The 12003-nt window shown below is 40.7% G+C and overlaps 1 protein-coding gene across 1 annotated transcript in view; it reads right to left on the reverse strand.

Moving 5' to 3' along the window:
• Nucleotides 1–3592, reverse strand: part of LOC139919451 (1-phosphatidylinositol 4,5-bisphosphate phosphodiesterase beta-1-like) — a 26955-nt gene extending 23363 nt beyond the window's left edge. The window contains exons 1-2 of the mRNA XM_078288664.1: nucleotides 3494–3592; nucleotides 1153–1230 (exon numbers count right to left, since the gene is read on the reverse strand). Coding sequence (XP_078144790.1) covers nucleotides 1153–1230; nucleotides 3494–3592 — 177 coding nt within the window. The remainder of the gene's footprint in view (nucleotides 1–1152; nucleotides 1231–3493) is intronic.
• Nucleotides 3593–12003: the final 8411 nt, after the last annotated feature.

Genomic DNA, 12003 nt, shown 5'->3' on the forward strand with positions numbered 1-12003 from the left:
AACTAAGCACTCTTACAGTACACAATGAATTATTGTGTAGAAGGTAAGTTCAAGGTCTTGTCAGGCAGTGTGAGAATAAGTTAAATTCAAATGTAAAAAAAAACAAAACGTCAGAAAAGGAAATGATGGATGATGTTGAGAAGGTCTATTATTTTAGATTTTTGGTAATTGAGTTTTCATGCACATTTTATGCTGCACTCCCATGAGAAGGATCATAAAGTTTGATGTGTGAAGCTGCGTTCTTAGGAACTTTTACAGGTTTACTGTACGAAGGATTTCAGCTAATGCCGTTGCTGATTCCAGTGTTGTAGTACTCGAGTCCAATATTGATGACTCGGACTTGGACTCGGACTTGGACTTGAACTTGGGACCCGGTCACCTTAGATATGGGCTACACATCCTTTCAGCGTTACCCTAAATTTGTACCTGATTATCTGGTTGGATTACTTGAACTCAAACTGGTTTCTTGGACTCGGACTCAAGTACCGAGGACTTGAGACTCGACTCGAACACGACCTCTGTGACTCGGACTTGGGACTCGGCTTGGACTCGAGGTTTGGTCACTCGACTACAACAAGTCATGTGGTGACCTCATTGTTTGAAGAGCAAAGATCAAGAGAGCAAAGAGCTGTCAGTGCCAACCTCCAGAATGTGCTGCGCTTGTGTTTGCTGTGGATTGTGGGAGATCTCCGCCAGCTGACCAACAAGCTGTGCTGAACTATAGCTGTGTGTTTGGTTCTTATTGTACTTTCTCATTCTTCGTTCCTGCAGTGTATAACAGGTCTTATTTTAACCACAGTGCTGTCGGCACAGTGCTGTGGTCTTCAACAGGAAAAGTCAGGTGAGTCAGACACTTCACTCAAGTGTACATGTGATCTACCAAACTTCATCACAGTTCATAGCACTTGAAAACTATTTTTGTTCTTTATTGAGCAGTATCTAATCAATAAAAGAAAGTAAAAGTTCTGTTATTGTGAAAATTTGACTGAGCCTGATTGAAGCTGCACACATCCAATAGATGGATCTTTAATACCTGCAGGTGACATTTTAAGGTGACGTTTTATGTGTTTATGTGCTATATATGTATGTGTGTGTGTGTGTGTGTGTGTGTGTGTGTGTGTGTGTGTGTGTGTGTGTGTGTGTGTGTTCAACCTTGTTTTGGTCAGTCCAGTAGAGGTAAAATCCATGTGGATCCACATGCAGCGTTACTGGAGTCACAGTAGACAGATCCTGGAGAGACAGACGGCGAAGACATGAAAACACAGACATAGTTCTAACATAGTACACACTGAAGATTGAACATCCAACAGTTATCCCTGTTGCTATGGTAACCCACCATGACAGTGTCTGTTGGTTCTAGGTGAAATCAGGCCCTGCAGCTTTCCTGATGTTTTGCTGCTGGAAAAGCTTTTGTATTTTATAAGAAGAGCGTGTTGAAGACGACCTGTTGGTGTCGCTAGTGAGCGAGTATCGACTGGCTCCGTTTAGACGAGAATCAAATTTCTGCTAGCTGGTTTAAAATTAGTTGCCAAAATTACAAGTTTAAATTTTAAATGTAAAGTTTCATTTGATAAGCCAAATGCAGCATTCTTAAATTCAGCAAACTCAACAAATGAACCTGCGTAGTATCAATACTGCAATGAAAATAAATCCTACAATTTTTGTGATGAAGTAGAGATAGAGAATAAAAAAGGACCCAGGATGGAACCCTGAGGTTCCTCCAAGCTAATCTGTGCTGTGGAGGCTGTGCAGGAAATACACCTAATGTAAAGTAAAACTGCCTCACTGAGAGATATGATATAAACCAATTAAGAAGTGTCTATAATTCTCAGAAAAAATCTCTAAGACAGTCATTTAAGATGCTGTACAGGCAGTGCTTATGTCAAGTAGAACTGGAAAACCAAATTCTCCAACACTGCTAAAAGAAGAGTGTTTCTTATTCCTAGTAAAGCCGTCTCTACAATGTTTAGAACAGAATGGAGTTTTTCAAATAAATAATTTCTGCTCATATTGTCAGCTTTAATACTACAGAAATGTGAGATTAGAAATAGGTCTACAGTTTCTGTGAATGTTTTGGAACTTCGGGAACTTTACTATGACCTATTTTAGGAATCCAGATGGTATTTTACTTGATGAACAAAGAGATACAGTCTCCTCAAGTGTTTGTGCAGACATCTGTGATAATATAGAAAGCGTAGTTTGTTTTATTTTTTATTTTGTTTTACAAAGGTTACCAAAGCAAGTGTGCTGTCTGAACTACTTTCCTCAAAATAGTGCAGCCTACATACATGAGAATAAAAACCAGGAGAAATAGCTCGGAAAAACTAACAAGCTCCCTGGTTATCACTGGTTGGCATAGCAACCAATTCCATTTTTCATAAAGCACAGCTCATAAAGCCGTTTGAACAGCTATCTAACCAATCAGATTGGATTGCTGGAACTACATGTTGTAGAAATTCAAATATCCCACAACAACACACACACACACACACACACACACACACACACACACACACACACACACACACACACACACACACACACACACACACACACAAGCCTCAATCATGGTGTGGATTCAACAGTAGATTGGATCTTGCATAAATATGATTCACAATATTTTATTGCTCAATACATCTCAACGCAAACATGCACACAGACACACACACAGACACACACACACACACACACACACGCACACAAACACTCTCTGTCTGTCTCTCTCATAGACACACACACACAAACACACACACATCAGATCTGTTTAGGTGGTGGAAACCATGCCAGTTACCATAGCAACCGGACAGCACGTTTCTCATTCTCAGCGCTCCGTACTTAAGCATACCAACACACACACACACAAACACACACACACACACACAGACACACACAAGTCCACTAATACCTGCAGTTTGTGCGTGTGTGTGCGTCTGTGTTTGTGCACATCAGGGTATTGAGTTGTGTGTGTTTTACATACACATAAAGACGCACACACATGCATGCATGCATACCAATGCTACATATACCAACAGGTGGCAATAGAGCAACTGACCACAATCACTGTCTCTCTCTCTCTCTGTCTCTCTCTCTCTCTCTCTCTCACACACACACACACACACACACACACACACACACTGTCACTCTCTCTCTGTCTTGCTGGCATCTAATCCATAGGTGCTTACTGCCAAAGCAAAATCAATGAATAGTAAACACATCTGACAACATGGCACATTTCCTTCTGTCTCTCCATTCCTCCTCCCCTCTCAATTCAATTCTATTAAATTCAATTCAGCTCAATTCTATTCTATTCAATTCATTTTTTTCTTACATTGCCAAAGCAAATATATAACAAAAATAATCTCTGTCTGGCTTTAATCTCAAGAAATATATAGTTTTGCTTCGGCATTTAGCACTTAAACAAATAGTAAATACACTAATCACTAATCAATCTCTCTCTCTCTCTCTCTCTCTCTCTCTCTCTCTCTCACCTTACCTCGTCCCATTTAGTGAAGTTGCTTCCGTTCCTTAGTGTTCTTGAGACGGAGGGAGTCTGGAGTTTCAATGCATGGACCCCCGGCTGGGCGCTCGCCATGGTTTCACACACATTAACACACACACACACACACGCACGCACACACACACACACACACACACACACACAAGCAAAAAAAAAAGAGATGCTCAAGCTCAGACACTGGGCTGCTGCTGCATCTCTGTCATCTCCGAGCCCAAACTCCTCAGAAGTCAGGCAGACAAGATCGGCTGCAGCATCTCCTCCTCCGATTCGTCCGACAGTCTCTCTGTTGGCTGCACTTCTCCGCTGTTGTCTTGTCTTCCCTTCCTCTCTGTTCACTCTTTCTTTCTTTCAATCCCCTTGTTTCTCCCGTTTGTCTCTGGTCTGTGTCTTCTTACTCTTCTTATCCCTCCCTCTCCTCTTCTTCTTTCCTTCCTCTCCTGTCTCCCTCTGTCTCACCCTCTCTCCTCTGTTGGTGCTGCATCTCACAGAGAGATAGACTGAAACAGATGCCTGGGTGGGAGACAGGATACATGTGTGTGTGTGTGTCTGTATCTTTGTGTGTGTGTGTGTGTGTGTGTTTGTGTGTGCGTGCGTGCACAGCCTCCACAAATTGACTCATCGACGACATGCGCACAACGGCAGCTTCCCACAGATGGGGGAGGGATGGAGAGGGAGAGGAGGAACGACAGAAAGAGAGCTGGAGGGAGAGAGAGAGCAAGAGACAGAAAGAAGAGAGTGGGAGAGAGAGAGAGAGAGAGAGATAGATGGAAAGAAAGAGAGAGGAGAGAGGAAGAAGCAGGGGAGAGAGAATAAAAAGAGAGTAGGAGAAACGGGAAAGCGAGAGTGGGCGACTGAGTGTAGGGTGAATCAAACTAGGATTACGGTCAAATGGGGACAATTATGCATTTATCTCTAATGTACAGGTTGGCATTACATTTTTTATGTTTACTAATACAACAGAGGGAGGAAGAGAGTGGGACAGATAGTGGAGACTGAATAGGCAATTGTATCAGTAAATACCTCTGACATTAACAATTTTTGTTTACTAATACAGAAAATAATAATGAAAATACTAAAAAAAAAAGGACAAATGGGCATGAATGCAGTCAAGGACATGTTTCTCTGTAAATGCAAAATCTGATATCGCCCTATTTTGCTTACGAAGAGTCCAATGAAATATGGGAAGAGAAAATGATAAAAAGAGTATGAGAATGAGTATGAATAATGCTTAAAAGGAAGTGGCAAACAAGGACATTTAAGGACACGGTTCTGTAAATGTCTGCAATATCTGTCCTTATGTGTTGTGGTAAACAATAGGCATTGTAATCAAATTGAGTGAAATTTATCTATGAAGTGCTTCCAATAAAGCAAGTTTGTGATAAAGTTGGAGACAAAAATACAAATAAAAATGCATCTTCCTCACTGGTTTCACAGGGGCATTAAAGGGAAAATGCCACAAACGTTACTTTTAATTCTATATTTATCTCTCATTGTAAAGTTACATTTTTGTTTACTAAAATTGCTTATTAAATAAAGATACATTGATGCATTCCTGAAACAACAAAAACTATGAAATACTCATGTTCTTTTTTTTCTTCCATTATTATTATTGTAATAGTAACATATGGCCTTTGGTGGATGCAAACACATCTTATAGTCCCATGAGTGCCAAATTTGAGCTCTGCTATAAGACACAAGAGCACACACAACACTGCCTACTGGCACGCATGAACACAGTCTCAAACACATGCCCACACACATTATGCAGGAAAATATTGATTTGCACACGTACATTTTATAAGACACAAGAACATATGTTCCAACTGCCCACAGTGCGACCCCATAACCTACACACAATCATACACACAGATACTATATGATAAGATAGTTGATATAGAGTCTTCTAATGCCCACCTTACCAGCATGCAGCCTCCTACACACTCACACTTGCACGCTCGCAACGACACGTGCACAGACTGATGTTGCCATGATACTGTAAGTTGGATTTCGCTACCAGTGCCAAGTTTTTTGAATCACAATATCCAATATCGATATATTCAGTTCAATATATATATAAAGAGAAATTTTCACTTGCATTGTGCATTGCTTGGCTGTCCACCTTATCAAAAACTCAAGATGGAGGTGATACCATATGTATAGAAAAGTGACGCATGGTGCATGAGAATTGTTGTCTATTAGCTGTCTGTTATTCATTATCTGTATCATAATCAGAACATAAACACACAGAAAGATAAAGGTGCGAACTGGAACCGAAAATGGTTCCCTAACCCTAACCCACAGAAGAACCATGCAGGTGTCTATAAGCAAAGGAGTGCAGGAATGGTTCTTTAAAGATCCTTGGTCTGAAAGCTTCTCTGTGGAACCAGAAACGGTTCTTCTATGGCATCACTCCAAAAAAACCTTTATTTTTCTGTGTGTACGTACAGAAAAAAAAAGATATGCACCGAATGTACAGACATATGTACAGATCCGAAACAGAGCAAGCAAATGTTGTATAGATTAGTCCAGGGCAAAGGAATGTGAAAACAAACCCGGGACAGTGTGTATAGACGGAGCAGGTGCCTCGCTTCAGTACCCTGCTCGCTGGCTGAGACCGGGGCTTTTTGGCTAGGAAGCACTGCGCAGTCTGAAGGCTGTCAGCACAAAAGAGCGCCCAAAGTGCTCTGTGTTGCACCTTGCTTGGATGAGACAGAGGCCTCAGGTCCTCCACAGAGGAGGTAGGAGGTGTTGTCTAAGATGGAGTTGAGTTAAGTCCTCATCCTCCCCTCTGCCGCTGCCTGCAGGCTGGCCAGACTCAGATCTACGTCAGAGCCTTGCTTCTTAACCAGTTTGTTTATCCTGCCAGCATCCCCAGCCTTGATGTTTCTTCCCCAGCACAACACCGAAATAAAAGCCACATGTTGTGCAGACTGTTACATATTTTGAAAGACCTGAGCCTCCTCAAGAAGAGTCAGTAGAGCTGTATGCGCCCTTAGGATTTATATACAGCAAGTCCAGTGTCTAGATCTGCATACTATCTAGTCTAGTCTAGTCTAGTCTAGACTGTATATAGCCCTTTATCACAGTCAAGTCTCAAAGGGGTTTACATACCATCATATACTATACTACATCAAATATATATATATATATATGTATACACATCCTATACATCCCATACTATACATACTTCATATACATTGTTACCCCACTATCAGTGGTAACAACATGTATCTGAACTCCCCAATTTGTGGCAGTTTTGGTGCGGACATTGAGATTTCTTCCTCAATGTTTTGGCACAATAATGATTTAAGCCTGGATATCATAATTTAATATTTTAGAACTTGCTACACTCTACCACACAAGCGTGAATCCACTGGCAGGCACACAAACACACTACAAACGTTTCCACACACGCACACACCCGCATATACACTTGCTTACGCAAACGAACACACAGAAGACATAAGAAACTCCTACTGCCCACACACTGGCACTCACACAGACAGATAGAGTCCCACACGTGCACACACACACATACAGGCACATCCACTCGCATGCACGCACACACGCACACACGCACACACACACACATACACACACACGCACACACACACATACCCCAATCTCCACCAGCAGATCACTGTGCTGGGAGCTTATATAAGGGAGAGTGGGAGGCTGAAAGCTATTTCAGGACCAGAAAGACGCAAGTGTGCGTGCGTGTGCACGCGTGTGTGTGTGTGTGTGGCTATTGTATCCATATGGATTTGTGTGTGTATATGTGTGTGTGTGTGTGTGTGTGTGTGTGTAGGACTGAGGTATCTATAAGCACTCTGATTCAGTGGGTTTCATAACCAGTCAAGTTTGAAGTGAAGTTTGGCTCGAAACCTCTGGCAGCTTAAAGAGCCTCTGTGCCTACGATCCGCACAGTCGCACCCTGGAGCTGCTTGTGGACGGTTTCAAAGTCACTGATTCCACAGAGCTGCGCAACGACTGGAAAATACCTACAGGTTCACTTCTTATAACCATAGACATATCAAACGCACCCAGAGTGCCACAGCAGCAGCTTCTGTCTTTTCTGCACAGCTGTGATAACAGTGGCTAAATGCAGTGGGGATTCAAAATGGATTGATGAAATGTGTATGTGATCGAAATATTTTATCTTGTGGATTTTTTCATATCAAGGACCCCTTATGTAGTACACATTAGGCCCACGAACCCCCATTTGACCCAAATAATATTTTTATTGTTAGATACAATTTTGTCCAGAATTCCATGACTATCTGTATTGTAGGTAGAGAGATAACAGTGACACTATGACCAAAATAATCTACATTTCTTCTACATCCTCTAATTGTGTTAACTTCTTGTAAATTAAAGGTCAAGTTTAACAATTCATCATTTTGCTGGGGACCCCCTGGAACCACCTCAAAGACCCCCGGTGGAACCCAGACTCCACATTGAGAACCACTGTTCTAGATGATCTATTGATATATTGTTTGGTAAAGTAGGTTAATGTAGGTTCATTATGTCTTTTTATAAATTGTTTTTAGTACGTAATTGATGACCACACTGCTTCCAAACTGTGTACTGTTGTTTCCTGCCCAGGCACTACAGATAAAGCTTACAGCTATTTATTGAGCACTGTCCCTGCCAAATAAACAAAAAAATAAATAAAATCAAAAAATCAATTCTGGCACCCATGGGAGCTCCTCCTACCCCTTTCTCACTCCAATCACCTCCCAAAAAACCCTTGCATTTCCTGCAATCTCCATTCCAAAACACGGTATTTCAGTGAACATTTCTCAAAGATCAAGTTATAATTTAATCTTCAGATATAAATCTTTACTGTACACTTAGGTTTTAAGCAGTCTGATCAAGTCTGCCAGCTGGTTTTGGCATTTGTGTTCGCTGTGACAGTGTCCTCCATGTCCAACGTTGGTCTCACTTCATGCTCAGTAAAAGGTAAGAGAGTCTCTCCTGTGACGCTGCTGAGCTTTCTTTAGCTTCGCAGAGGAGAAGATCCTCTCGCTTGACGTAACGGTTAGCAGCAGCCAGAGGGCTGTGCTGAGATAAGCATTCAGATCCAAAAGTTTGTCCTCGTTAATGTGATTCAGCTCGTCTGTGGGTTCTGGAAAGCTGGTCTGTGAAGGCAAATTCAGCTGCTCTCGCCTCCATCACGAAATCATATGCATCAATGTTATAAGGATTATTTTACAGGTTCTGTTCTGGCAGCCACTCTATATACTCTGACACTACGTTTCATTCTGAATAGTCTCATGTTCTCAATTGAAAATCAAAGCCGTATAAAAGTAATAGTCATCAATTTCAGCAAAACTGTTTTGGAGGCTGCTGAGAACTGTATTTTCTGTTTCATTTAAAGAGTTTTGTTGTACTGTTCCTCTTGTCCTTATAGAGCAGCTGCTGCTTTTTTTTGCTTGAATTAACACCAGTTCTACCCTCAGCTTCTCCTGACTTTTCTCTCCAATCTGTTTGTGCTAAAGTGAGTCTGTAATTTGCAAAACTGTTTGACACCATGTTTAACTCCACCACGTTTTCCTTGGTAAATTAGAGTTTTGAAGCTGTTTTCTCACTTGGAGAGAAAACAGGAGTGGAGTTGGTAGAGCATGCTGTACCATATGTTGAACCGTAAACTTGTGTGTTGTCATATGGGACAACTCATATTGGTTGAACCAGTATGAGTTTTTGAAGGATGATACCGATAGTAATGTTTTAAGACTGAAGTTGCCAATAGCTGATATTCATAGTCTTTGAATGTGACCATTTTCTTATCAAAAGAAATTCAATGATTCAGTGTTTCCCCCAGAATTGTATTCTTGCCAAGGTAGAAGAGCCTCTGAAACATCATTCAGATGTTATTCAAAACTCTCCACTGACACCCAGACTGATGAAATCCTTTTGTGGGTTAGCAGCTCTTTAAGGCACAATGACCCAATGCACCCATTCAATGGTAGGGAAACTGAGATAAATTATGGCCTTTAAATAAAGAATTCATTTACAAAAAAAGCAAAGGACAAATAATATGTGCAAAGAAAATAAAATGTCATTGCACCTCCAATATATTGGCAGTGAACAGCATGACTTCCCGTTATCTGATGTTAAATAAAAGTCCAATATCTGCCCAATCTAACCCTACACATGTAATGACATGACACGTCTCTGCATCCTTCCTCCACAGTGAAACAGGTGATGCTGGTGGACGAGGCCTCCGCTGTGTTTGACGTTTGGTGTCGAAGCATCTTCACAGTTTCTATCTGGTTCTTCCATCTAGTGGCTGAGAGAGGCTTTACAGGAGGTTCAAGGTGACCCAGCAGCACTGCACAGAACTAAAGAGATTAAACTCTGAGGTGGAACAAAGAAGGTAATGCAGAGCTGACGATTTAGTTTCATTGGCTATGGTAAGATGAAATGTATCGGCTACTACAAACGTCTACATCATTGTCAAGGAAAGTTTGTTTCATTGTTTTTTTTCATCCAGAACTTTGTAATAATAATCTATAAACTAAAAATAATTAAATTTAACTTGATTTAGAGATGATAAAAAATACAACTTACCTTATTGATAATGTATAGACCGTGAAAATACAATTTAGCTTAATAATGGTTTATAGAATAATTTATATGCACTGTGTGAATGCTACCTTAGAGCCATTGCATTTAGAGAAAATGTAAATGCTGCAATGTATTCCCTGTATTTCCCCATACTCTGTTTTTCATAATGGTGGTTTGAAGGTCATTTGGTAGATTTTGGTTCTAGTACAGGTTGTACCACTAGAACTGTTCTTATTTGGGAGAAAAGCACTATTACTTGGCCCTGTTTTTTCCAGGCAAAATAAGGTATTTTTATATTTAATTTTTGTTTCCAAATTTGTGTTGACAGTGGTGCTGATGCTATATAAATACTGCATGTGGGAAATGAATCTGAGTAGTAAGCGCTGTAATCTTGGCCTGTGCTGTGCCCTTCTGGCGACCTGCAGCAACTACAGGTTTCAATCAGCTGATGCCAATCAGGGCCGAGGTCCATCACTTTTACATTCAGTCCATTCAATTTATAAAAGGAAAGTCACATTCATTTGCTAAAGTAAGAGCATCAATAATTTCCTTTCCTGTTGGATCCCAAAACACACCGGCCACTATCAGTATTTTACCAGATACACATGATTTTTAGAATGTAAAATAATCTAAAGATGATCGCTGATTACCTTCCAAAGTGCCTGTAAGAGCAGACCAACCAGCCACAGCTAAAATTTGCTTGCATTTGGTTGGTGGTGGATGCTCATTTCCCACCATGGATATGACTCCTATTCAAACCAAGTTTTTATCATTTGAATTTTGAAGAAAATCCACCTTCTAAATTGAGTGTAATGTAGATTGAACTTTTACCCATAGTTGCTCCTAAAATCTGTAAAGGTTTGCAAAACACCCAACAGATATATATTTGCTGCTGCTGTGTTACATTTTTATCACTTTTTTACAGTTAAAAATGCAGTAATTTTGCTGATGCTCTTATCCAAAATGAATTACATTAAGTGCAACAAGTGAAACGGGTCAATATTTGTCAATCCTACAATCACAAGTAGCCTAGTAAAGCACAAGTGCAAAGGAGAATAATACACTAAGAACTAGAAAAGGAGAAAGGAGTTTTATTTATGTTTTAATCTCTTTGAGGCACTACTAATTAAAGATTTCTTTCCCAAACATTATTTGTGCAATTTGTGCCAAAAATTACTGCCTGAGGTGCATCATTCAATATTTCTAAATTATAGATATACAGTATGTGTTACCAACCGTGGACCTAAGTTACTATCCTTTACAAAGTACCAGAAATTCCTTGAATTTTGTGCTAACAGTCATTTTATGACAGCAGGGCTTGATTTGTTCCCAATGATGGATATCTCATTTTGGAAAGAAACTCTTCAATTATTCAGTGAAGAGATAATGAACAGACAGCCCACACAAGGCGATGCAAAACAAGTAGTAGAAGCCCGGCAGTCGTCGGCGCACAGTCACTAATGAAATGCCATTACCCGAGTGGCGCTGAACATCGCAGCAAAATAAGTGGAAGAGGAGAAAAGGTTACACAGCCAAGCTTTCCTCAGCTTACTAGTTTCTTGAGGGGAAAAAAGCAGCAGTCAGATACAACTTCCAGAGGAAATCCAGAGGCAGCAAAAAACACTACAGATTAGTTAGCTTATTGATCCTCAATCTGGAAAAACTTGAAATGAGCTTTTGTTGTGGTTTCCGACAATAATGGTGGCACTATGCAGGGAAATAAGCAGGAGGTTGAGGTATGAGTGCTGGACCTGAATAAGAAGGCAGTTTGTTTGCCCTGTAGCAGCCATACAGTTAATCTTGTGGAAGTTGGACGAGGAGCTCTTGAATGAACACTCTCTGTGAAGCAAGAGGGCATGCTGGTCCTGCAGAGCAATCATTCTCAACCTTTCTGCCATGAACCCTTAAACCGAAGC

The sequence above is a fragment of the Centroberyx gerrardi genome, chromosome 15, assembly GCF_048128805.1.
Source record: "Centroberyx gerrardi isolate f3 chromosome 15, fCenGer3.hap1.cur.20231027, whole genome shotgun sequence".
NCBI lineage: Eukaryota > Metazoa > Chordata > Actinopteri > Beryciformes > Berycidae > Centroberyx > Centroberyx gerrardi.